Source organism: Danaus plexippus, assembly GCF_018135715.1.
Source record: "Danaus plexippus chromosome 9 unlocalized genomic scaffold, MEX_DaPlex mxdp_24, whole genome shotgun sequence".
Classification (NCBI taxonomy): Eukaryota; Metazoa; Arthropoda; class Insecta; order Lepidoptera; family Nymphalidae; genus Danaus; species Danaus plexippus.
In genome coordinates this window covers 4,722,487-4,750,443 of record NW_026869847.1, presented here as the reverse complement: position 1 = coordinate 4,750,443, position 27,957 = coordinate 4,722,487, and the positions used below count along the sequence as shown (strand labels likewise).

Here is a 27,957-nt window from a genome sequence, read left to right as displayed (position 1 = left end):
AGACTTCATAAACTTATTGAAATATCAGATATGAGTATCATTTACTAAAGATTATTTCACCATAAAACCGATTTATAAAATGTTTCAATGATTTAAGAATAATATACATAAAATCAAGAGAAAGTGAACGCGACTTTATCTTTTAGAATTTCCAACGTAAGTCCAACGCCACCATGGTCCAAAGTTAAGTGATGGCAACAATAATTTGACATTATAATTTATAAAGTCTGTGGTTCACTCTCCTTGCTTGCTGCAGCATTGGGTACGTGTGTACAAAAAAATATTTTTTGTTTTCTTTCATGAAATATTAAAAATGCATTCTTTGTTCCACTAGGAGTAGAAAAATCGATCCTGGCGTTTCAAGGATAATTTTCCAGATTGATTAGCTACAGTACATACGGTATGTATAAGTAAATTTTAAGAAGACTACTTCCACGTCAAATGTGTTGGAAGAGGTGACACGTATTATCAAAATCTGGAATGCCGAATAATAAAAATGTGTGTTTTACTATTTCAAAATACACATTATACGGTTTTTTAAATTATTCTTAATTTCGAATACAAAATCAAAAGCATATCATAAAACTGTTAAGTTAGATTTGTCTTTATTATTATTTTAGAAATATCCAATCATTGCTGCAACCTATGAACTTCAATTAAACATGTCACTATGATATAATATTGATACTATTCATCAATGGATTTATTGAAATAAGACTTATGGTTAACTTTTATTCAAAATTGCATTACTTTCAGATATACATCATAACAATTATGTGTATAAACATGCACTTCTAATTTTCATGTAGCTAATATTCTATAATAGATAATCAAAATAATAAGGACACAATAATTTAATAAAAGGTTCAAAGAACAAAATAATGGAAAAGAAAATATAAGTATTATATTGAAAAAATTATAATAATAATACAATTTTGCTACTCATACATCATATTAGACACAACTTTCACCAACTTCATTACACAAAAAACTATGTATAATCTTTGATATGAGCTAAAACACTAGTTTTGGAATAAAAAATTGACATTAATAATTTAAATAAGTAATTTTATATTTATGCATATTTTCAGTTATTTATGAAATAACATCTATTTGAATAGATTAATGTATTAAATTACTGAAGTTATCACTAAACATAATGCATTTGGTTATGACAAATCTTTATTTTAACTTATAGTTTTTTTATTAAATAAAATTTAATAACCTATAGAAGTAATAAGTAATGGTAGGTTATTCTCACCCTTAAAGTATTTTTATAATGCTTCTGATAAACCTAAATTTAAAAAGTGTTCCAATATCTGTGTAAATAGGTTCCAAAAAACAAATATAAGTTTCATTTACTTTCTCAGCACCTGTTTAAATATAAATACATTGTGAGAAAAATAGAATTTAAAGAAATATAAATCTTAATTTAGTACTGTAACGACTTGGCGCGAATAAGGACTGCTGGAGGAGACTAAAATGATGCATCAGCAATCCATGATGGTTGGAGACATGATACCCGTACATTCTGAAATACCCGTGCATACAGAGGAGATGAATAATGTTGGCTACGAGTCCAATAGCAACTCGTATGCTTATGATGACCTGTTCCCGGCTTTGCCTCACTCGCAGGCTCCAGTCCAACGCAACCTTCAACCCATTAGCAACAAACTGAGGGTTGGATCCTCTCTTCATACTCAGGTAAAAACGAAATGTTTTTTAATGAGATCTAAGACTTTCGCGAATATTATTCATTTAAATGAAACTAATATATTTTTGGATATTCTACGCGGATTTTATTATTTTAAAACTACATAATCCCGTGATCACGGTTATCACGGTTGCTGAAAAGTAACCGAAACGTCGGGAGTGTGTAGTTTTAAAATAATAAAATCCACATAGTATATCAGAAAATATATTAGTTTCATTGAAATGTTTTTTATATTTCAATAAGACACGAAACTTCTTAGCATGCCATCAATTCCCCGTGCGGGTGCCGGGTCCATAACGTTGCATGGAGAGGTGCTTTAACAGTGTAAGGGGCCCTTATCTAAAGCGCCTCAAACGCTCACCTGCACCGTCCAAGTTCCTCTCTTTACTTTACCAAATTTGAAAAGAACCTACTAGGGCTGCCTTCGAAGTACGTTCTAGGAATCAATTGATGTTAGTTCTGGATAGGCTCGAGTAGATTGCAGAGAGATTTACCTGTTATATCTCTCGCTCCCACTTCTACCGCCGACCAATCCACGACGAACCTATTCATAGTGAGTTCGTTAGTGAGCACGTAATACTTGTTGACCTTGACGGCATGTGCTTTAGGGATGTTGGTTTCCCAAGGAACGTAAGCTATATTAACACACGTGCTTTAAAATTCGCAAATACAGAAATATGTCTGGTCTGAATGCCGACACACTAATGTCCCCAGGGACTTTATTTATTGTTTCTCATACGCATCCACTATTAGAGTCCAATCCGGAACCGTTTTAAGGATAGAGTAAGGCTTAAAGTTTGGTTTTATAGCCGTAGTGCCTTCTTTTTTACAATTACATAACTTTGGCCGATAACATAGGTATTTTTAATCATTAATTCGTTTAAGTGGTTTGCGTTATCAATTTGATACGAATATATATTTCTTGGACAATTGTACAAACATTGTAATTTTTTCAACCTTGAGATGATCTATAAGTTTTGTTTTAAGTTCAAATGTGTAAACAAGTAACATCGTTTTCTGCAAACACTTTAGAAATGTAAAAGGTCAGGTCGCGACCTGGCGACTTATGTAAAAAAAATATTATTGTAGTGCTTTTTACTCTTAACTATCGGAAAAATTTGAAAAGAGAACATTATTCTACTCTTTATGTTTTATTTTTATATTAGAAATGGCATATCATATCTGTCTAATAAGTTAACAGGCGTAATACGTAGGAATCTGTAGCGCACTCAAACATCGAAAGGTTTAACGTTTTCCATTCATAACTCGTTAACGACGCAATATTCGAAGATTTATGAATTAATAACCTTGAAATTGTCAGTTCGTAATTAGTTGGCACTCTGTAATTGAAACACTTATAAAATTTGTAACTACGAAAATAAAATATATATTTTAAATGAAAGTTTGAAATTACTTAATTTATAATAATTTTATTGACTTATTTAATTTTATAGAAGTTTTTGAACATAATCGGCTATGTCGTATTCTTTAATTAAAAGTATATATACTATACTTGAACAATATAATAGGAATATTCTAGCTTTCCAATGCGCTCAACTTTCAGGAAGTATTTAGGGCATGACTGATAGCAAATTCATCCATTTATCGTACCAGTTATGGTAATAGTTTGTATTATAATGATTATAATGTATTAATAGGGGACTATAGGCATACTTATCCTCTGTTTCAATGTTTAAAATGAAATATATAACATATATATATATATATTTTTGAAGGTTTTCCACGTGCCGTATGAAGAAAGAAAACTGGACAACGCCAATACTTTTGGCGAGGGCGAGTCGTTAAGGACATGTCAGTCTATTACTAAGGACACCGGCGCTCATATTGAAATATCAACTAGCAAGGATGGAAGCCTGACATTCCTTATTACCGGAAAACATAGTGCAGTCCTAGATGCAAGGCGTTTGATCCTTACCCACTTTCAACAACAGGTCAGTTGTGTGCATACAAAAATGAATAAATTATATCTGGAAATATTTAAAAAAAATACTTTTTTCAAAAGCTTACATAAATGGTAATTGGATGTATGTATATGAGAATTAAAAAAGTATTTTTATAAGTTAAGTTGAAGCATTCATTGTTTTGATGTAAAATTTCTCGTGATTGTATCAAAGCGAAATAATCAACATGCAACCTTAAATATTCAAAATAGTTGTAAATATATAAATGAAATTAGTTATAAAAAATATTTATTTTTCAGGCGAGCAAGCAAATTTCTATTCCCAAGGAGCATCATCGTTGGATCCTTGGAAAGGGGGGTCTAAAGTTAAAAGAGTTGGAGAAAATGACGGCTACTAAGATCAGTGTTCCTGGAATAGCAGATAATAGTGAAGTCATCACTATTACCGGAACCAAAGAGGGAATTGAAAAGGCTGAACATGAAATTCGTGTTTGTTCTGAGGAACAGGTAAATATATAAAAAATATTATATGTTATAAGTATAATACTTAAAGCAAAGCAAAGCAGCTAAGGTTAAATCATCTCCCAAAACAAATAAACCACATTTAAAAAACATTATTTTGCAACAGACATGCATAGTTATTCTTATTGTTTACGGTACTGTTATTTTATTTGGAATACCATAACAATTAATGCTATGAAAATATAATAAAAAATTCAATGCATATATCTATAATCATTATTGCAGCATATTGTGTAATCATAACTATATATGCTTTATATAAGTTAGAAGATTTTATTTTATATATTAACTTAAATTACTCCACAGTCCCGAAAAGCTCTGGAGCGTATAATAGTCCCGAAGATCTATCATCCCTTCATCCAAGGACCATTTGGTGAAACGGCGGAAGCTTTAAGTTCTGAGACCGGCGCTCGTATACACATTCCACCGGCTTCCACCAAAAGTGACGAGATCGTTATTGCTGGTGAAAAGAACGGTGTGCTGGCAGCCAAGGCAAGGATCGAGCAGATTTATGAGGAGATGGTGAGTTATATTTCAAAACAAATTTTGACCTTGTTACTAATTTTTACCAAATCCAAAGATTGGTGTAAACTTCAAATACAATTTAAATGTGAATTTGCAACTTAATTTATCTCAAATCAATTGATATATAATTAGATTTTAATGAGTGCTATGCCTTTGATAGTGAATTCTTGTTTATTAAATAATTTAAAATTATTGTTTCCAGGCAAAAAAATGTTCAACTGTACGTGTCGAAGTGCCTAAGTCGCAGCACAAATACGTTATTGGATCTCGCGGAACTACTATCCAAGAGATTTTGAAAGAAACGGGTGTTTCTGTGGAAATGCCACCTCCGGATTCACCGACGGGTACCATTACTTTACATGGTCCTCATAACAAGATTGGTCTTGGTATGTTGAATATTTTTTTTATATATTCCATAAGCATTAATATGTGGTGTATGTATACTTCAATATTATATTTAATTTTTAGCTCTATCAAAGGTGTGTGAGAAAGCAAACTCTGTGAAAACTGCAACCGTTGATGCCCCTACCTGGATTCATAAGTACATAATTGGAAAGAATGGCTCTAATATTAAGAAGATTACTCAGGACTTCTCAAAGGTGAGGAAACCGTTTTATTTTTTTGTAATTTCTTAAAGAGCAATATATTTTTTTTAATATACTGCATGATTATCTAGAAAAATAAATAGGATATTTTTGATTAGGTGCACGTAGACATTACACACTCTGAAGATAAAGTCAAAATTGATGGACCTCCAGAGGAAGTTGAACGCGTCCAAGTGGAATTGGATAACTTTGTGAAGAACTTGCTTGCTACACATACATATGTGGAGTTGACTGTTGACCCTAAATTCTTTAAGCATATCATTGGCAAAAACGGAAGTAACAGTAAGTAACGATGTAATTATAATGTAATCATGATGAATTAAATAAATTTTTGTTAGGTTTTAAATGATCATTTTAATCTCTTTCAGTTAATAGACTGAAGGTTGAGACTCGTGTAGTTATAAATATTATTGAGAGTGAAGGCAACAATGTTATACGCATCGAAGGCAGCCATCAAGGTGTCGACGACGCTGAAAGAGAACTGCGCGAAATGGTTATGAAGTTAGAGAACGAAAGGACGAAGGAAGTCTTTGTTGACCACAAATATATTAAATCATTAATAGGAGTTAGAGGTGACAGAATAAAGGAAATTCGTGAGAAATTCGACCGAGTACTCATATCACTACCGGATCAAGGTCAAAAGAGGAGTCCCATCAAACTCCGAGGACCGCAGGAGGATATAGAAAAATGTGAATCACACCTCCATAAACTGATGAAAGAAATTGCCGAATCGTCTTACATACAAGAAGTGCCTATCTTCAAACAATTCCATAAGTTCATTATCGGTAAGGGTGGTGCTAATTTAAGAAAGATAAGAGACGAAACACAAACGCAGATCGATCTGCCTGCTGAAGGGGACGACAGCGATGTTATTACAGTGAGAGGTAAACGTGAAAACGTAGAGGAGGCCGTTAAAAGAATACAACAAATCCACAACGAGAAGGCGAACATTGTCACAGAGGAGGTAACGATAGCGCCTAAATATTATAACTCACTGATTGGTGCTGGCGGTAAACTTATACATTCTATTATGGAAGAGTGTGGAGGTGTTCTAATAAAGTTCCCACCAGCCGAGAGTGATAGCGACAAGGTTGTGATAAGGGGACCGATCGAGGACGTGGAGAAAGCTAAGCAGCAGTTGTTAGCACATGCTTCGGAGCGCGAATTGACATCCCACACGGCCCACGTGCGAGCTAAACCAGAGCATCATAAGTTCCTCATTGGAAAGAATGGCGCTAACATCAAGAAGATCCGCGAGCAGACTGGCGCTCGTATCATTTTCCCTACTGAGAAGGATGAGGACAAAGAAGCCATTTTCATCATTGGTATGTTTGGTTTATCTTTCTGATCATTATTGCTGCAAACAAAGAAGGATCCTGGTTTGTAACTCCAAATTAAAGGGGATAAATTAATTTATACTTCGTATGTCATTACAACAATTCTCGTGATTTTAAAAGATATCAGTTAATATTTTAAATTAATATGAAGTTTATTCTAATTTGAAAGATCTAGAAATTTCTTAACTTCTAATTTTTTCTCTTAACATGTCAGTATGTTGTTTAGCAAGACGGTTTTTAACTTGTTATATATTTTAACTCGTTCTATTTCCATTAACAAAAAAAACCGTACATTTTAAAGATACATTAAATTTTGAAGGTCGCGAGGCACAAGTGGAGGAGGCACGAAAGCAGTTGGAAGCCGCCGTTGCTGAAATCAGCAACGTGTCCGAGGGTGAGATGGCCGTGGACCCGCGCCACCATCGACACTTCGTGGCTCGACGTGGAGAAGTGCTGAGAAGGATCGCTGAAGACTGCGGGGGAGTCCAGATATCATTCCCACGACAGGGAGTCAACAGCGATCGCGTTGTTCTCAAGGGGCCTAAGGAATGCATTGAGGCTGCCAAGAATCGGATCACCGAGATCATTGAGGATCTGGAAGCGAAGGTAACTATTTTAACAATTGCAAGATAACGATATATAAAGAAATGTAAAATTTATGTCTGATAATATACTAAGGAATATCACATAAAATACTGTCAAAAACGTTAAACATTTCAATGGCGTTTAGTAGATAAAGTGTAAAATCATTTCAATATATTTTTGTTTTAAATTAATAAATATTAAATTTATATGTAAAGGTGTAAGTACGTAAAATAATTTTTGGTTACCATTTTTAAGAATATGTTTTATTTTTAGGTTACCATTGAATGTATCATTCCACAAAGACATCACCGAACGGTGATGGGGGCGCGCGGTGCCAAGGTGAAGGACATTACAGCCGAATTTGATGTTCAAATCAAGTTCCCTGAGCGAGACCTCACTGAGGGTGCTGATATTCCACTAAGAAACGAAGATAACGCTGAACCAGGACAAAATGACATCATCAGAATAACTGGACGGCCGGAGAATTGTGAAGCGGCCAAAAAAGCTCTGCTTGACCAAGTATGTATAACTACTTTGACAACTTTGGTTTAATAACAAACATAAAATATACTAACTTCTTTTTGTTCTGTTCTAAGGTTCCTATTACAATTGACGTTGAAGTGCCAAATGATCTTCACCGTTTGCTCGCCGGTCAAAAGAGGAGGGAATTGATGCAGACCTATGACGTTCACATTCTAATGCCACCACCAAATGAAGAAGCCTCTGATATTGTGAAGGTAATTACAGTAATTCTTGTCATTACATATTTTGACTTTTTTTATTAATTTGGTACTTAATATTTTACTGGGAACATTATATAAAATTAAGAAAAAATTTCAATATCAAATTTAAATTTTTACATTGTTTTAGGTCACCGGTACACCTACAAATGTTGAAAAAGCAAAAGTGGCACTTGCTGAGAAGATTGTAGAGATGGAGAAAGAAAAAGAGGATAGGATTCTGAGGTAGATGATACCGATTATATAACTTATGTGTTTAAATATTTAGTGAAACAATTTTTACAATTATTTATTTGTTGAATACCTACAGTCTCATAATTTTTTTGTTTAATTTTTAGATCGTTTGAGCTGAAATTCAAAGTGGACCCTGAATACCACCCTCTTGTTATTGGTAAAGGTGGCTCAGTGATTACTAAGATTCGCACAGATTACGGAGTACAAATAAATCTACCAAAGCGAGGTGAACCCGATGATGACATTATCACCATACAAGGATACGAAGATAAGGCACATCAAGCCAAAGAAGCCATTATGAATATAGTTCACCAACTTGTAAGTGTAACATTCGAACTCTAATTAATATTAAGGTAATTAAAATGTATAGTAACTGTCATTGTATTATTTTTTTTTAGGATAACCAATATCGTGACGAGGTGGACATCGATCCCCGCGTCCATAGAAGACTGATAGGTCTACGAGGAAAGAACATAAGGCGCATTATGGACGAGTACAAAGTTGATATTCGTTTCCCGAAACAAGGAGACGACAGCATCGTTATAATAACCGGCGATGAAGACAACGTTCTCGACGCCAAAGACCACCTTCTCAATCTAGCCGAGGAATACGTAAATATATTTTTATTTGTTAAATTTTACCATATTGTAACAAGTCCCATAAAGGCTATTATAAACTGTACAGAAAATAATTATAAAATCACAGATCCCTTATAATGATGTGACAATTAAATGCCGTGATTATGTTTTCTATAATATAGATATCTTTGCATGGTAGATATATATCGGAAATTTTACTTACTCCTAAAACATATCTAAGTCGATTAAAATTATACAAATCAATATTACAGTTGCAAGACGTAGTGGACCGCTACCAGAGGCCGGCCGGTCCATCTCTGGGCGATTTCGGGGACGTTCTCAACACTGAGAATACAAATAACGGCGGCGCTGCTGCCGTTCAGCCGTCCGGCGGGTTCGTGGTGAAGGGCGGGCCGTGGGAGCAGCGCGCCCCCGACACAGCCTCCACCCACGAGTTCCCAACAATGCCGGGAGCTCCACGAGCGGCGGCAAACCCCACGCCCTCCTCCGCGTGGGGCCCTCGCCGCTAAGATAATACCCGTGACACAAGATCCGCCTTTCTAAAACCACCATATCCACATACATATACTTGAAAACTTTTCAGTTACAATGAACTTCAAACGAAATCCTTGCGATCTATGCGTAAAACTTTCTTGTGATTTCATACCTTACCTTACTCACTACGAAGGTCATGTAATTTTATTACTTACAGTGGATATTTTGAATATTCCTCGTGATTGGAGTTTGTGATTATTATGCATTATATATAATACATTAAATACATATTACGTGTAGTCACTTCGTAACGGTTTAGGCGTCTATCTGTTATGGGAATGTATACCGGTATTTACCATGATAAAATAAATTCACTTTTACGATTACTCAGTACATTTTAGTGTCGTTAATGCCGAATTAAGCCATATGATATATAACGAAAAGTAATTTTTTTTAGAAATGCCATCGTTCGGTTTGCGTAGAATATTACTTTGATACATTTGCATAATTTTAATATATTCTAGAATGATACGATAAATATACGTTAATATATATTATACATATTTAATTGTTTACAATAATTAATTATTTTCAAGCAAGTTAGTTTTAAGGTTTGGAGATTTCGCACATTTTAATATTTTATTTTCAATTGCATAAACGAATGTTATTTTTTCTTGTAATTATGCTATCAATTATATTTTTTTGTTCTATTAAACTAGATATGGCTCTTAGTTGCACCTCCAAGCTTTAAACATAACAATGAATCTTGAAATGTTACGTTGTACTTATTGCTTGAAAATATTATGCAATAATTTTTTCATAATAATTGTTTTTTTTTTCTATATTATGTTTTTAAGTGTTGCCTATAACATTAATAAATCATTATTAATAAGACGAGAATGAATATTTTTACAAAGTAATTTGTACATATGTGTTTGAAATATTAATAAAATCTTTTACAGGACTTTTCATTTTATCTGATTCCTTCCCTTATTATAAATCATAAATTTGTCACTTTTTGTCAGTTTAAATTTCAAAAAAGGAATTTCATAAAATTATACAAGAAATAATTAACAAAATCATCACAGTTTCAATGCAATGTTAATGCAGCAAAATTTTTCTATTTTTACTTGAATGATTTTCAACGACTTTTTATGTTTTTAAAAATGAGAATGAGTTTCCCATTCAATATAGAAAAAAGATTTATAATAATTCTCAACAAAATATTGGCGCTTGAAAAAAATTAAAAGAACATCGTAATCTTATAGCATAATACATATTTGAATATGTTATTAATCTTGATGTGGCGTAAATAAGCCCCTTACTTAATATTCAACTTAAACCACATTATCTAATTACCGGGAAACCTAGAAAGCCATAATATACAGTTGGTCTAATTATTTCTATTAAAACGATACTATTCAATATACTCTTTAATTTTTAAGGGTTTACTAAGGTAAAGAAACGGGGAATCAAATGTGAAATTATTACTAAAAATCAATGTGCGAAAAGAAAAGGCACCTCCATATCGAAAAGTTAAAAAATATTTTATGTATTTAAATTTTAATTTACTACAAATACTTTAGAAATAATGAATACTTAAAAATGGATCTACGAAATCTAATAGTAAAACAAGAATATTAACTAAAAATGGAAAAAAAATCATGTAAAAAAAATTAGTACCAAAAAAATGACAATGTTATAAAAGAAATCCGACGCATAAATGATTCAGTAACTCCCGATGTAGATATCCATCAGAACCCTTTTAATAAAGGAAATACGTAGCTACAAAAATTGTGGTATAGGGACGTAGGCATATGTATAAAAAGGAAAAAAGAGATATACATAACTGAGCCCAATATCTTAATATGTACTAAGCTTCTGCTGTTAAAAAGATTGACATAATACCTACATCTAGTCATTGTGTTACACGTAAAACATCGACTACATAATTATTAAATGATGTTTAAATATCAAAATAAAATTTAACTTTGTTGTGAATAAATTTATGATGTAGTTTTTAGTTTCCTGTCTGCATTCATTTGTTTTTAGTTAAAGTACATTAATTTTACTTTTCAACTGATCGGTTGATCTAATTAGGTTTGTTCTTAAGTATGCTGAAAACTCCTAGTATTAAAGTTTAAACTCCTAATTTAGAAGGTTAAAACTACTGAACCGATTTGAAAGAATTTTGGATGAAGATTGTTAGAAAATCTAGTTTCCTTGTCATGGGGCCAACCTTTTAGAAACCATAAAAATCGAAACATAAATGAAGAAGTTATCCTCGAAAAATTTATTTTAAAAAGTAGTTAAACAGCTGAATTGATATACTTCCTCTACCTTTGAAGTCGACTAAAAATAGGGCTTTTTCAGAGTAGTCTGTCTGACTAGTAGTAAGTAGACTGTCTGAAAAACTCGTTAAGCTTATGGTTGCACAGAACAGTCGATGGATAATTAAATGAACATAACAATTTAAAAAAAAGGTATAAGATCTCAGACTCTTATAAATAAATAAATAATAACGAGGTAGCTTATAACTGTCGTCTCTTGCTGACATGTAATTTTGCGAATCGCGAGTGCTACTGCATAAATCCACTCATTGAAGCCATAGTATAAAAAAAATATTCTTAATTTTTTTTCTTCAGTGTCCAAGTTAAAATAAAGATGAATGATGAAGGACTTAGTGTTGTACTATGATGTCCTATTGATTGATAGATGTTAGTTTGGAATTACTTACCCAGTCACAAATAATTTTTTATGAAAAACCTACTTTATGCAATTTCTTTTCCCGTTTAAAATTACAATGTTTACACGTTGAACTAACTTTTTTTATCCGTATACATTATTTATTCTCAACAGAAAATATTTACTTTAAATCCGATTTTTTTTAATTACGTTCCAAAAATTAAGTAAAAAATGTTAGTAAATAGCTTTTTCTCTTTTCTTTGTGATTATTACTCGAAATGTAAACATAAGAAAAGTATGAAATACATCAAATCAAATTTATCCTAGGAAAAAAAAATTTTTTTAATCTTAGTGCTTACTTCCATCGTTGACAGTTGATATAATAGCTATTGCCTATTAGGTTGTTTTAACACTTGACAACTGACATTTAACCTCGTCCCTATAGGTAACATTGTGAGTGTATTGTGCTGTATAAAATCCGAATTCAGTTATTTGATGATGTTAGGAAACACACTTACGTATATTCTGAATTAAAGAATGTCTTATATAGATGTTAATTCTTAGGATTTTTCATTTAATAATTATTTCAAAATATGGCTGAAGAAGCAAAGAAAACAATGTTTGTTGATATTATATTTCTTTTAAAATCTTTATCGAGATATTTTCAGCATGATTGTCATAATTTACTAAAATTTAAATTTTAGCCATTTGAAGATACCATTTAAATCAAAGGAACAATCAACATTAGTGTCTGAAGTACTAGGTGTGGATAAAGAATTGAAGGGTAGTGGCATAAATAAAACAATAAATATTAAAGACGACGGTTTACTTGTGTTGGTATTTTTGCTAATGATTTTTATTAAAGCTTTTTTATTATTAATATTTTACTACATAACCAAACTACTTTTTCAGAATTTTTGAAGGAAGTGATTATAAGAAAATTCGAGTGACGGTGAATGCCTTTTTAAAGAATGTATTGTTAGTTGTTAAAACCATTCATTTATTTGAATAATATTTTATTTACAATGCCAGAACACACTCCAGCTCCGACACCGGCACGGTCTTTATATGGATTCTTTATGTATTTGTTCAGTAAAACCATTTTAGCTATTTATTGTATATGGGCAATAACTCCTAATTCTATTTTACATTATTTTAATATATACTATTATCCTCAGAAGTATTGGGCTACTGCAGTACCTATTCAGCTGTTAGTGGGTTTGACTATTTTTGCTTTTATAATCTATCCGAGTTCAAATTTAATGTTAACACTTAGTATTGATGATGTAAACACAATTAAGGATACTGTTGGTAAAGCAAATAAAATTAACAATGAAAATAATGTAAGTGAAGCAAGTGATTTTTGTATATGTAATGATAAAACTAAGTGTATGAAGCTTTCTTATGTAGCAAGTAATAAAGAACTGATCGAAAATACGGTTCCTCAGTTAGAGGATCTGGACATGAGATATGTTTCCAAAAAATTATATTTATATAATAAAAAACAATAAAATATGAATCTGTTTTTCTGTTTCTGCACTACACAAAGTATATGTTTGACTTATGGATGACCAGGATTATGATTTCAAATGAGAAACAAGATGTAACAACTGAATAGACCTCTCTCAAATTAAAGTTTCAATCTGATATTATTATAACGAAAGCACATGCTGTAGCACTCGTAAACAATAAACAAAAAATACTAGTCAACAAAAGTTTACTAGCTTGAACAAATAGTTGCAATAGGAACTTTCGTAACTTCTCTAGTTCAGTATGTTTTGAAAGTAGGTTATATTGTCCACAGATCCTTGGCACACTAACTTAATTCAACACTTAATATGGGAAATATTTATTTACATGTCTGAGATGCTGTTTTAAATGGTATAATTACAGCTATTTGTATCAATCTATTCTTATCTGGTATTAAATATTTTGATGAAACAACTAAAAAAAAAAGTATGAAAATTTTACCGCTAAATGAGTACCTACAGCTGATGTGATAGAAAAAATTACGTTAAATATGATCGATTATATTGATTATAAGGATAGTTTCAGATTATTTTATATTAGATGTCACCCGGGCCTAGAGAGTACCTGTTGCACTATTATTGTAATGGGAGCGGGGGTAAGTATTTCATAACGTATAGTTCCATAATGAACTACGGCACTTTTAGTATAAAATATAACTTATGTAATTAAATATTGTCAATCATCACAATTTAAATACACGAATTACGGTTATTCATACCGAAGAACATTTATAAATGAGAACTGTTTATATCGTCTATGTCAACCTGATTATGCAAAACTCATATAAAATAATATTTACTACTTACTATTATATCTGTCATCATCCAGTTCCATCATCATAAGCGAAATTAGGCCTAGTTTCTTAAATTACGATAGGATGTTAGTTTAAAATAAGAATGGGAAATATAATTTGCAATATTTATATGTATATTATATTTAACTGAAGATAACGTTTGAATTTAAGAAACTTTTTTTTAAATATCCGTACATAATATCTTCACTGCTAATAACTGAACTTGTCAACAATTTTTTTTAATAAAAATCACCATGTTTCGTTCGTTCAAACATTATTTCTCTTGTCAGCACGAATCCTAGTTTTAGCATGTACCTATAGGGAGCTTTGTTGGCAGCGGATAAATTGTCCGTTACATATATCGACAGATGCTTGTCTGTTGCAATACCAAACCACCAAGGTGACTTGGGTTTGTTGTTTTTGTAACTAGTACGAAATTTAACGTAATAACGATAAAAATCTAGCACAATTATATATTTTTTGAAATTTACATAAAAGAGTTTTTGTAAATATCATGTATAGCTAAATAAATGGATATGTATTATATATAGTTTCACCTTTTTCATACATTTACTATTACTTAATATTTGGGTGCCTAATAATATGCATACGATAAATCATAATATCAAATGAGGAAGCTAAGCTGTAAGGTTTAGTGGCTTATCTCTATCTTCTTATCGCTATCTCAGCCAGTACAGTTATAGCTAGGTAGGTAACTGTTTAATTATGTATCCACCTTTTTATAGTAAATTTTACGGTTTTAGTTTGTTTCGACGTACGAGTTTTACGTAACTTTTAATCATTATTGTATTTGCATACAATTAGAAATTTGCATACATTTGAACTGTATTACCTTGGCAAATGACATGTAAATTACATTTTAAGTTTTTTTCTTAATTTTTTTTTTCTTTAGATATAAATATTTTATGCAAAAATACCTAAGTTTATCTTTCTCCTACATATTGTCAAAAAATAAAACATTATTGTAATAAATAATGATTTTATATTACTTCTACGTATTCATCTTTGTTACAATATATATATCATATTGAAAAAGCACTCGATACTCATGAATTCCGAAATCTAGAAAATTCTATGACCTATTTAATATCTAGTATCATAAAAAAAAACATTTTATAAATATTTATTAGAGGCTGAAATTGGTATTTAGGTATCGTGTTTCTGAAAAGATTTTTAGAGGTTCCGGAAATGCTTACACTTTTGTTTTACCTAATTAGACGAAGTATCGGACTTGAAAAATAATATAACGAATGTTGTTGCTTTAAATCTACAAGGTTTCTACATTCTACCTTATGCAATTCTTTGTATAATAAAAAATTGTAGGTACTATTATATACATGTACTAAAAGTAATTCTAATTTCGAATTAGAACATCGTGTCGGTTTTAAGTTTTTAAGTCTCCATCTTTGAGTCATTGATCACTGACTAAAAATATTGAATTTCTAATTTATACTGAAAGAAATTTTGCAAAATACGTAACGTAATGCGTATTAAAATGTAGCAAGCTCAGGTAGGCGAACGTAATAATTCTATGCTTTTGTCATCGTAATAACGCAAGTCACATTGTTATTGTAATGTAAACTATTCATACAAAATACATACATTCTGGTTTTGTTGCAGAAGAGCTACTATTGAATTAAATGTTTGTTCAAACGGCCTGAAAACATGTACCTACATACATACCATTAAATGGTATGTGTGTCAAAAACAACGTAAATGATAACGTTTGTAACTGAATTAGTAAAGTATTTTTAATAATGTAATTTTTTTCATGATTCCTGGTTTGGACGATCCTATAAAATATAAAAATTATGACATGCAATTACCACAGGGCAAAAAAAACATTAAAAAGTAGGTTAACTCGCGGCTATTACAAATTGTAACATGACAAATTTTTTATGAATATATGGCCTGCTAAAAATCTATAAATAGTAAAAATAAAAAGGTCAATCTTCGATCGGATAGTAAGTAAATGCTTAGGCGATTTTAATGAAGGTACATATAGGTTTCATATAAAGGAAATTAATATTATTGTTATTATGAGACAACAATAATTCGAATATAACTTATGCCATTTAATATATCGTTTGATCTCGTAAAAATTTATCCGATATCTTAAAATGCTCTTTCATATAAATACTTTTTGTGTTTCAATATACAGAAAGTACATTTTTTTTTAATCTGTTTTTTATATAAAGTGTGTATATCTGCGATAGTGTGGTATTATGGTTATGTTTTAGAAATTTATATGTAATCATAAAATATTTAACAGGTACACAACATTTATTTCATATTAAATATGTGATAAAATTCCAATTAAGTATATATGATTATTCCTTTTTGTACTAAAGTTTACACATAAGGATAAGAGCACTATAGGAATCACTTATTGAAACTATAATCAAGTAGAGCTCAATGTTAATATATTTTATAAGGATAAAACAACACTTCCCAAGATTAGTACAAAATAAAATTAAATATATGGTTAGTTTTTTACATAGGTAAAATTTATTTAAAAGTACAGAACATATGAAGGACTACACACTGAATTGAGATAAAATACTTAAACTGACTTTGAAAATGCTGTAAGCCACTTTTAGTATTCACAATATATTATGAACTTATTGCATTGATTAATAATTATTTGGCAGACCAAAAGAGATTTTCCAACAGTGCGTAGGTCATAAACCTTATTAATATTTTAAGTGAAAGTTGGAAAAGAAGCTGTAAGAAAATCTGCAATTAGACTAGCCACTACACCTTATATACCGAAACATTATATGACTAAGAAAAATGTAATAATGTGATGTCCCAGCATACAAGTTTAGCTGCATGCAGGCAACAAGGGGCCGGCATACACCCAAATATAAATTAATTTAAGTATAGTTCATAGATAGTAATTTAATATATTTTGTACAATAAAATACAATTAAGTACAACTTGTAGCAAAGATATTAAAGAGAGTAATATTTATCTCAAGTGTTAAAGCTGCAATAACATGTGTGTACGCACAAGGCATATTTACACAGCACACACGCACGGCAACAGCACACCAGGTGCTGCAGACTATAGTACATAATTAATTTTATTACTTAAATAGAATATAAAGACACGCCCAAGCTGAGAACTCCACCACTTTCTTTACATATTTCAATGCATGATTAGCCAATGAACATGCCTGTACTTCACTAGCAGATCGCTATTAAATAATACATTGATCGACGCTTAATATCACAGCTAATTATGCTTTGAAAATTATAGACATGTCTAATTTTCACTAATGTAGATAACAATGTAGAGTATAAGTAGACAATCTGGATAAATTTACATTACAATATCATGTCTTTTCATATGAAAATTTTAAATTACATTACCAAAAAAATAAAACAGTGCAGCGCATTATAAATAAATGTGCATACCTTAATATTTAATTGACTAAATAAATTTGTTGCCTGCAGATCTGATAATTATTTTAAATATCGAGAGGTAATATCTTAAGAGAAATTTAAATTTCAACTATTGAAAAAAAGTTAAATCCAAATTTAAAAATATTTAGTATCTATATAGACATTCTCTTCAAATCCACCTAGTTATTATGACTGTGAAATATCATTCCAAAATGCTGAGTCTCCGTCACACATATTTCACTTTCACTATAATTGTGGGCCAAAGTATGGGGATTGAAGAGAAGTATCAGCTAGCACTTCACGAGTGTGCATTGCTGTTAACATGAGGCTTTTTTTCCTGTGCATCTGGAGTGCGCTGGCCATCTCGGCGTGGTGGCATCCGCTCATTTATGGCATCTAAGCCTTTTGCCTCAGCAAAAGATGTGATCTTATGATTTGGTGAAAAACCTTGCAAGGCATTTTTAAGAGAAGTTTTACCACCTGACAGTGCCCCCAGAGGTAGAGCACCTGTAGGAGTAAGCCCCTTTAACTGTAATACAGATTCACTCTCTTCACGGAGAACAGAAAATACATGAGCCATTTTTCCAATAGCACGGATTTTATTACGTATAACTTCTTTCCTGAGATTAGCTTCCTCCAATGCATCATCTCCTTCAGACATCAACTCATCATCAGAACAAATATTCAACACATTTACCAACATCTCTGTCACTTTCTCACCCACAAATGGTAGAGACCAGGTGAAAACATCCATGAAGTTAGGAAGCCAATATGGATGAGGAGAACAGTTGAACTGTCTTATGTTCATGACATTGTTCTCATACTTTAAGACAGCAGCCTTATTATTATAGACATCAAGATAATTTGGAGCAGAGAAAATGGTGATCAGACTTGGAAAACCAGTGGTTTGGCTCTTGCGATACATACGATATCCAGCATCTTGAGCCTCATGAGCACGTATGATGGACAGTAAGTTGTTCCTCTGTAAGAAGTCACAACAGGCAGCATAGCTGTAAAAGTATGAACAGCCTCTTACAGAGTTGTGTGAGAAATGTTCAGCATTTTTCTCGTTTCCAAAGTCTTCGAGAGGATCAGACCACAGTAGATCACACATAGCTCCAAATGCAGGAGGTTCTTTGAATCTATCTAATTTACGAATATCATCTAAACTGTTAATTTCAGGCGATAGACCCCCATGTACACATAGGAATTGCTGGTTCATAAGAGCAGCGAGAGGTAAGCAATCGAAGGCATCCATACAAGCATCATACACTTTTTCAGAATACTTAATTTTACATTCTTGTTTGAAAGTAAAATATTCTGTCAAATGTCGGCATTCATGATTGCCGCGTAATAGAAATAATGTCTTCGGATAACACAATTTCAAAGCCCAGAGGTAAAGAACACATTCTATACTAAAATAACCTCGGTCGACATAATCACCTAAGAATAAATACTTGGTGCATGAGGGAGAGCCTCCCACTTCAAATAACTTCATCAAATCGTAAAATTGGCCATGGACGTCTCCGCACACGGTCACCGGTGAATCAATCTCGATCATAGTTTTCTCAGATCGTAATAAGGTGGCACCATCTTGGATGATTCGTAATGCTGCATTTTCTTCGATTCGACCCTCCAAGATAAAATGTTGCTTCAGTACATCTGGCAATGGTTTTCCAGTTTTTTCATCAAATACTTCTGCTACTGTGAGCTTGTGGCTGGGAGGGAAAGCAACACTTTGGATCATACGCTGCGTAGTCGACACTTTATCATTGCTCCCGGACATATTTGTCACATAAAAAACACTAGGTCTAATCCATACACGCCACTATTTTCAAAATGGCAGAATAGATATAATACTAAAACAGAATCCCGATTTCACGACAGAGAAACTACTGCGCACTGGAAAACAATGCGCAAACATCTGGCGAGTGGTCAATAAAATAAACAGGGATATCGAGCGCGTTTTATTACTTTTGAACATATCATTTAGAGAGTAACACTGAAGGTACTGTTGCCAGTGCTTTACGTAGGTTATGAAAATTATTTTCTAGATAGCAATGCAAGATAAACACAATATTATTCAAATACTAGAATGATAATTTAAATAATTGTCAGAATGATGTTTTCATGACCAACTAATAAAATATTAACAAGGTTGGCTTGAAACAGTTAATATTTCCATTAAAAATAAGTTGTTATAAAATTACCATACAATATAGGTATATAGTAAATTTCTTGTACAAGTATATTATTTACTTGCTATTTTTAATTTTTTATAGTAAATGTGACTATTTTTATTTTATAAATAATTTGATATTTTGGAGCGATAATTTTAAATATACACATAAACTGTGTTATAATACAACTCTTAAACTTCATTAAAGTTAAAATAGTTCCGATGTGAATTTTAAACTTTTTTGAAATTAGTGCTAACTGAGAGACCATACTTAAAAGCTTATTATAAACCTTAGTAACTTTTAAACATAACAAGATCATATGCTTATATTAATAAATAATTAAACGAGAACTGTAAGAACATAATAGACTACATAATCCAAATTTTTATTACACGTCACCCAAACCATAGGTATTATTTTTATCGTCAGCGACTATTTATAAACCTAGGGTAATAATTGCTTTGTAGTATGTCGCGGTTAAATTTACTCATTGGTTTTCAGTTACACGCTGTTTGTTTTGGTGTAATTTGATACAAATAATTTCAGCAAATATGTTAATTCGCTAGGAATCGTAAATCGTTGTTCAACATTAACAAAAAGATAATAGTTTGTTTGAGAAGAAGTTTTTTAGAAATATAATTATTACTAAGGAAACTAATTCTGGGAGGTATTCCCTGTATGTAATTTTAATATGTGATGTTATTTGGCAACAACCTGGACTTTGAGGAATATTTAAATCACAACACCGACAAAAAATTTACATTAAAAGTTCAATTTATACCCATTTTTATTACTTTTTCATGTAGAAACTAAAAATAAATTAAAACAATTTTATTATTTATTTACGGACTATAAAATCTAAGCCATGAGCAAATTATAACTTTTCCTCTTTGATGTTTACATCTGATACAGTTAATATTAGCAGTATAACTATTTATTAAAAAAATATATTATGCTTTTAAAAAAATGTATAGTGCAGTGAGAATCGTATCAGATGCCTTGGACAAGAAAATATCCTTCTTACCTTATTAAATTATAAAATATACCTAAGTATTACTCAAAGTTTATTAGTAGCGCTATAAGCTGGAACTACAGCTTTAGTGCTTGCGTTTTTATTAAAAAAATATTATGCTTGTAAGAATTAAAAATAAAACATAATAAAATACTTCTTGTCTTCGTTTTTTAAAAGTTTATATATATTATTTTACAAAAGACGTCTTCAGCATTACAAATTTGATGTTAATACTCAAGGTAGATAAGTTAGATTGGTTATTATTAATAACATTGTTCATTTTAAATACTTTTTTAATTAAAAATAATAATATTAGATGGATATCTATTATTACGGGGTATACTTTTTTCTAGTGAGAATTTCACAATAGATTTAAATTGTTTTTATCCAGTGAGCATTCACTTATACATTTTTGTTTTCACTGACAACCATGACAGTGGTGAAAATGTAAGCTAGTGATGTGGCATATTTTAAAAAATATATCTGACGATACAGATCCGAAAAGAGATATTTGGTGACAATATTCGCCAGCAAAATTACATTCGTTTCCCTCGTTTACACAAGAGCATTTTTTTGTTTTTCTTATGTGATTCGAATCTTATCCTTGTCTTAGCTACATGTTGTAAACTTTTTCTAATATTTTTAGTCTTTGATGTAATACGATTTGTTGCAATTGATCACCAAATACCTATGCTTAATGCTTACGAGCACACTTATCAACTTAATGTTTTCTATTAGTTATAAGTAGTTTATAAGATCTGTGTATAAGTTGGCGTAGCAAAATCACACCTACTCGTAACAGAACGGTATTAGGTTTATGCAGTAGTTTGTTTTATTAAATACCTGCCAAATGATTTGTTCATTTTTTTTCTAAAACTATGCTTCTAACCGGAAAAAAAATCTAAAGTTGTTGATTTGATGTTATTGGGTGTTGACTTTTTGTTTCTTCTCAGCATTTAATTGCGGATAGCCAAAATCGATATAATACAATTAAATTATATAATCCGAAAAGATCCACTTTCAAAATATAATTACATAAAAAGTGAGCGTGACTTTTTTTTAATTTGACAGCTTTCTAGGCCGAGGCGTAGGTACGGAATAAGTAGGCTGACCTGACTTGCGCACAACCGCATTACTCCACCACATGAAAACTAAAGGAAATCTTGGTTCTTTATTTTAATCAATCCCTCTAATTTTTTTTTAATATTTCACTTTTCTCGACTCTAATTTTAATGTAAATAAGCATCTATAAAAAGTAAACATCTTAAGGATTCTTAAAAAAAATCCAAAGTAATTGAATAATAATATTAATTACTTAATAAAATTTAGTTTCAACAGATGGCTGGAAGCAGCATTATTTATTTTAAGTATGAGATCATTTGCTTCACCTTTAGTTATGAGATTTGATTTTAACATTTATTTACCTGCTTCACACTCGATCATTACTCAGTTACAACATCTGAAATCACAATCAGAAATTATCAGCAACGCTCCTTGTCAACTAGTAAGCCGACTAGTGATCTGGTTGAAACTTCTATTTATAGATTTCGAAGACCCCGAGAGCACCTTGTGGCAGGTCTTCCTTGCGTCACGTATAGTAGTAATCTTTATAAATTTCTTACCTTTAGGTATATTTAAATTATTATATTTTGATTTATTTTCGAACATTAAAAAAGTAAAAGTAATTATAATACAATGGCATACAGAATGAACAAATGAAAACAATAACAATATTATTATCCATTTTTTTTAATTATTTGTGTTAATGAAAATGTTAAATTTTATGCATGTGTTCGTTATAAAGATGACTGCTGCCGCCCTTGACGGTGTATAATTGAAATAGGGAAAGAGTAGAATAACTGTACCCTGATCTCTCGTAGCCAGTTTATAGTCCAATTAAACATAGATACCTTCCTAATAGGTGGGTAGGCTTTTCAAATATTTACATATATATTGTTTTAACTTCTACAATTTCGGTTTTTGGTTAATATGTCCTCAACTAGAGACATTTATTAACAATTTTCACACTTTAAACATTCTGTAAAAAATAAGTTTATAATGTTTTTGATATTTTTCTCGAGTAGTTGGCATTAAAATTCAAATTTGTGTTCGGATTTAACCCCATTATATTTGTCTTTATGTGTTTTTAATTAGAAGTGTCTTTGATCATAATTATCGTCGAAAAATATAATTTTGCTTTATAAATGAATTTTGGTAGGTAATTGCTTAATAGGTTCATGTTTTGGTCCCTTAATAAAGAAAACTGTCGGTTTGAATTCATAGGTTTATGAAATTCAAAATGTCATAAATGTAAATAAAAATAAAAGTCTAAAAACACTGTTCACCACCCGATTTATTAATTACCTACAAGTATCTACTTAGTCACTGCTGCATTTAATGATTCACTTGATATAGGAATCCAATGTAGACCTGATCCGGTCATGATGTTATTTAAAATTATTATTTTTTAATATAAAATAAATTTCAATTTCTATAGTTTAGTCTTTATGTATTCCTTAGTTTTATATTTCAAGATTGTGTAAAGCATTGAATACTTTTCATTGACTAATAACAAAAAATATGGAATGTTCCTGTCTGTTTTATATTCTACTAGAAACGTCTCGAAATATTGTAATGATTTAATTTCTAATGTATTATAAGAAAATTGAAAGAAATCATACGTGTTTTGTCGTTGAGGAAGTACGCGGGCCTGTAGTGAATACTACAGTAACACTTTCGATCAATTGTAGACTATAAACAATTCTTAGTAGCTTTTCTCATTGCAAAGTGTAATTATCTGTTGAATTCACACTTATGTGACACCAAGCATATTTAATTTATGTGATATGTTTAATAAGTTAATGTTCTAAAGTGATAAATGAAAATTTCAGTAACGATGTTCGGTTTTATGTGACTGTGCAAAGCAAATTGTCTTCGTTCTATATAGTCAATCCGGCGCACAGGTATTATTAAAAACATCAAAGCTACAAATACTTCATGCTTTTTGGCAACCTTATTATCAATAGTAACAATTTATTTACTACTACTTTATTGATTGAACCTTTGTGTCCACTTTCGTAGCTAGTTTTTGAAACCAGTAAATTATAAGCTTATTAAGAATTTAAACAATATTTTGCACATGTAGCTTACAGTTCCACATGCAGAGTACTCTGAAAGAAAAGTTCTAACAATATAGTTGTATAAATTATTAATAAAATAGGTACCTATCAGCCAGTCAAACTAAAGAATATATCGTCACAATCTTTTCTAGTAATGCCATTTCAAAGACAAAAAAATTATTGCCATAAATCTGGGTATTTAGTGAAGTACTTAATTTTGATGTACTTCTTAATAATGTTTACAACTCTTATTAGCGAATATTCTAAATCTAAATAACGACTATTTTTATAAACAATTTTATACAATATTTCAATTATTACTAGCATAGAAAATTACTTCGCATATAATCTGACTGTACAACTACTTATATTCTTTGGTCAACAATCTTTAGCTGTAAAATTAAAAAAATAAAAAAAATAAAATAAAAACTTCATTAAATAATAAACTTTGTGTATTTAAAAAATACTTTAGCTGCATCACCTCATCAATAGGTAGTTCCGTTTGGTAATATTCATTCAAGCAATTTAAATTTACACAAAATATAACAATTTTCCAATAAACTTTATTAATTACATATAAATTGGTCTGAACAAAATTATACTAAAGTATAAGTAATAAATAATAAAATAAAAAAAAAACATTACAATAAGAACTGTATTTCTAAAATCATATCCGTACAACAGTTTTATATTACTTAGATATTTCATAATGTTATTATTACTATGTGAATCATTCAAACACCATCAATTTACAGTCACAGATGAATCCACGGTTCTGTATTTTGGTTTGTTGTGAGTGAATGGCAGGTAGCGATATTTAATCATATGCTGAAAATAAAAACGGGTTTAATATAGCTATCAGGCTGCGATACAAATTTAAATTTTAAAACACCTCGGTAGATATTATAATCAATGTTTCATTTAGTAGTCCTCCATATAAAGAATGTTATGTGTAGATAAATAAGAAATATGATAAATCAACCATTTATATATTTCTGTTTTTATGTGTATTAGCTAACTGATTTAGTCACATACTATTCTATTATTTTGTGACCTAAATATATTTGAAGGATTCTGTTGACTTAAAGTGTAAGGAAATTTAACGAAAACTATGTACCAACATACTGTGTGCTTGGAACCTATGTTCAAACTGATAATTTTTTTATGCTGATATGGTACATTAACTAAACAAGCCCTGGTTGAAAAATAAATAAATGAAAAAACCTCAATAACTAAATATAGTTTCAATTATCTATAAGGTCAACAGCGCAAACTATAATCATTTTCCGGTTTTGATTAGAAACCCATTTTAACATATTGTATTCATTATAACAATTGAAAATGTTATATTTGCATATATTTATTTTCATTTCACATATATCATAATAAAAAAGTACTAATGCATATGTCAAAAATTTTACTTACCTTAATTTGTCTCTTCATGGTTAGGCAGAATAAGGTAATGAAATACATTACTAGTATAGGCCAAAATACAGGTATATTAAAGGCATCGATAAATGTACAGAAAAAGCCTATTAACGTGCTCTTGGTGACGGATAACCAAAACTTGAATTCCGGCAGCCTCCTTATGAATGGTCTAAATTCTTCAGATGCTCTTGTAGGCAGGGCTGGACCATTTTCGTCTTCTGCTGTAATTTTTTAAAGATGTGCCATTTTAATTAATACAATACTTACATATTTTGTATACTTATTTTATATTATTATATACTTTGTAATAATATAAAATAAGTATAAAATTATACTTTTTTAATGCAGCAATCAATTGATTACATTTAAATATCAATATTTAAATGTCGACATATATACTTTTATATCTTTTATATAAACACAAAAACATTTTGTACATATATCTTTAGTTTTCATTTAATTTAATATAACACCATATATTGTTTGCAACCAAATATTGATTTCAGTAATGTAAAACTTACCATCAAAGTCCATAGCAGGATCGATTTTTGGTGTGAGGAATGCAATAAACAGATTTAAGTGATATATTCCTAATGCGTATGTGACTATATACCAGCCCTGGAAAATAAATTTCAATAATTTAAAACCAAAGGATGTGCAGAATTAAAATTAACCACTAAAATAAAACTAATTTTTATTATTTTAACTACATAATCCCGATGTTTCCGTCATGGGCAGACGAGATGTCATGTCATTTCATCTCGTCTAATAATAGTAAAGCCGAAAAATATTATTATTTTAATGAATATTCGCGAAAGTCTCATTAACCACTAAAATTCTATTTCTAATTCCATCCTTTGGTAAGTAAAACTTAATACACAGTTTAAATAGTTTACCTTATCCTTGTCTAATGTAATAATGAATGTAGCTTTACTTAGTTCAACTTAAATGATACAGCATTTATTATTGTCTTTAAACTGAGTCCCAAAGGCAAAAAGTAAGGACAAGTAAATACTTAGGTATATTTAAACATCAAAATTAGTAAATGGGGTTAAAATATTTATGAAGACAAAATGATTTATGCTGAAAGAGTGGTGTTATAAGTGTTTATTATATTTTACGAGCTAAAACAAAAATTTGTCACAACTTTTTCTACAGCTTTTTGTCTTCATTTAATATAAAACACACTTAAACACACCTTCTGAATTTAGAAAATATTGTTTGATGATTCCTATACTCACTTGTTTTAAGAATATTCGCAAGATAAATATTACTAGAAGAAGAAAAGACGCCACCCATCTACTTTTAGTGTGTGGCGTCCATTTGTCTAGGAGACCTTGGTAAATCTGTAAATATAAACAAATTTGGTATTTATTTTCAGATTTGGTACAATATTTAAATTGTTCTATTAACATCTGTTAAAAATTTGCTTGTCCATTTGTGTAATGTGCAATAGTGGCAGTTAACCACAAAATTGTTATACATATTGACTTCCCAAGTCCTAATGACATACATAATTAAAGCCTATTCAAAGGTTAATAACGAGAGTTTTATGGTTAAAACAACAAAAAAAACGATATAAAATAATAACTAAATACAGCTTCGATACCAGTGTGATATCTGTTTGGACATCGTAAATCTCACAAACATCAATGCTTATAAGGAACCTTAGTAATTGTAGGAACAGCATTCGGAATTTCTTAATACCTGTGACAATCGGGTCCATGCCTGAGATATAAAACCTTTTCTGTTGGTTTCCGAGGCTATATCATTTCCGTCCATCATTTTTGGTACTTGTGTTCTACTTTACTGTTTAACTTAGACACATGAACTATTAAGTAAGTTAAATACTAATTAATAATAGCGTAATGGTAAATAATTATATCTTTTATACAATATTCATCATTTTTATACGTTAATAAAACCTTGTCAAGATTTAATATCAATCATCAGACCGCAAACGTCAACACTTAAATGTTGCTAGAAAAAAAAGTATTACGTGTACATAATGTTTGCTACTGAAACAGAGTTTTTACCTACAAATAGTACAAAAACAATTAATACAAATCGCCTATCGGAGGATAGCTAAGTAAAAAATAGTTTTTTTTTTAATATATATGTTTAATTGTATATCCAAGATATTTGTATATTCAGGTCCTTCAATATTTGATTAAGTTTAAAAGATAAGTTAATATTAACCACTACAAATACACAATTATAAAATTACAATTTGAATTATAGTTTAAATGACAATTATTCTTACTATTGTCAATATTACTTAATAATTAAACTCAAACCTGCATTAATTAAATCGAAACTAACTAATTATTATGGATTCATTTGGCATTAGATTAGACAAAACAGGTAAAAGTTGCAGCATTTTCTTACTAAAATACCAAAACTGGCCAACAAAAAGGTTGAATATCTAAAATTACTAAAACCTTCTTATATTTCTGGGATTGAATTCGACACCTTCAATATACGTAACACTTAACGGCCAATATTTCGTGATTTTGATTTTAATTT

General features: G+C 30.5%; 4 protein-coding genes across 5 annotated transcripts; 2 read left to right on the top strand and 2 right to left on the bottom strand.

The window, feature by feature from the left end:
• Positions 1-138: 138 nt before the first annotated feature.
• LOC116767173 (vigilin) lies at positions 139-10,220 on the top strand. Its single transcript, XM_032657353.2, has 17 exons — positions 139-262; positions 335-400; positions 1,437-1,704; positions 3,451-3,666; positions 3,936-4,142; positions 4,464-4,679; positions 4,885-5,068; positions 5,151-5,281; positions 5,386-5,569; positions 5,656-6,612; positions 6,944-7,230; positions 7,483-7,728; positions 7,806-7,946; positions 8,080-8,174; positions 8,288-8,501; positions 8,582-8,794; positions 9,034-10,220. Exons 3-17 carry the CDS (start codon positions 1,483-1,485, stop codon positions 9,289-9,291), a joined length of 3,771 nt encoding a protein of 1,256 aa, XP_032513244.2. The 5' UTR covers positions 139-262; positions 335-400; positions 1,437-1,482; the 3' UTR covers positions 9,292-10,220.
• Positions 10,221-12,334: 2,114 nt separating this feature from the next.
• On the top strand, positions 12,335-13,460 carry LOC116767744 (phosphatidylinositol N-acetylglucosaminyltransferase subunit P). Its single transcript, XM_032658205.2, has 3 exons — positions 12,335-12,560; positions 12,646-12,774; positions 12,854-13,460. The coding sequence occupies exon 3, from the start codon at positions 12,967-12,969 to the stop codon at positions 13,450-13,452; it is 486 nt and encodes a 161-aa protein (XP_032514096.1). The 5' UTR covers positions 12,335-12,560; positions 12,646-12,774; positions 12,854-12,966; the 3' UTR covers positions 13,453-13,460.
• Positions 13,461-16,691: 3,231 nt separating this feature from the next.
• On the bottom strand, positions 16,692-19,709 carry LOC116767466 (serine/threonine-protein phosphatase 2B catalytic subunit 3-like). The gene has a single exon (XM_032657792.2). It carries the CDS (start codon positions 19,476-19,478, stop codon positions 17,991-17,993), a length of 1,488 nt encoding a protein of 495 aa, XP_032513683.1. The 5' UTR covers positions 19,479-19,709; the 3' UTR covers positions 16,692-17,990.
• Positions 19,710-24,437: 4,728 nt separating this feature from the next.
• On the bottom strand, positions 24,438-27,407 carry LOC116767680 (protein RER1). 2 transcript variants are annotated; one of them, XM_061527289.1, is made up of 5 exons: positions 27,139-27,407; positions 26,673-26,777; positions 25,953-26,049; positions 25,429-25,649; positions 24,438-24,831 (listed from the first exon to the last, which is right to left on the bottom strand). In XM_061527289.1, exons 1-5 carry the CDS (start codon positions 27,214-27,216, stop codon positions 24,748-24,750), a joined length of 585 nt encoding a protein of 194 aa, XP_061383273.1. In that variant the 5' UTR covers positions 27,217-27,407; the 3' UTR covers positions 24,438-24,747. The 2 variants fall into 2 exon arrangements, with proteins under 2 accessions (XP_061383273.1, XP_032514012.1); XM_032658121.2 differs by having other exon boundaries at positions 25,429-25,652; positions 27,139-27,403.
• Positions 27,408-27,957: the final 550 nt, after the last annotated feature.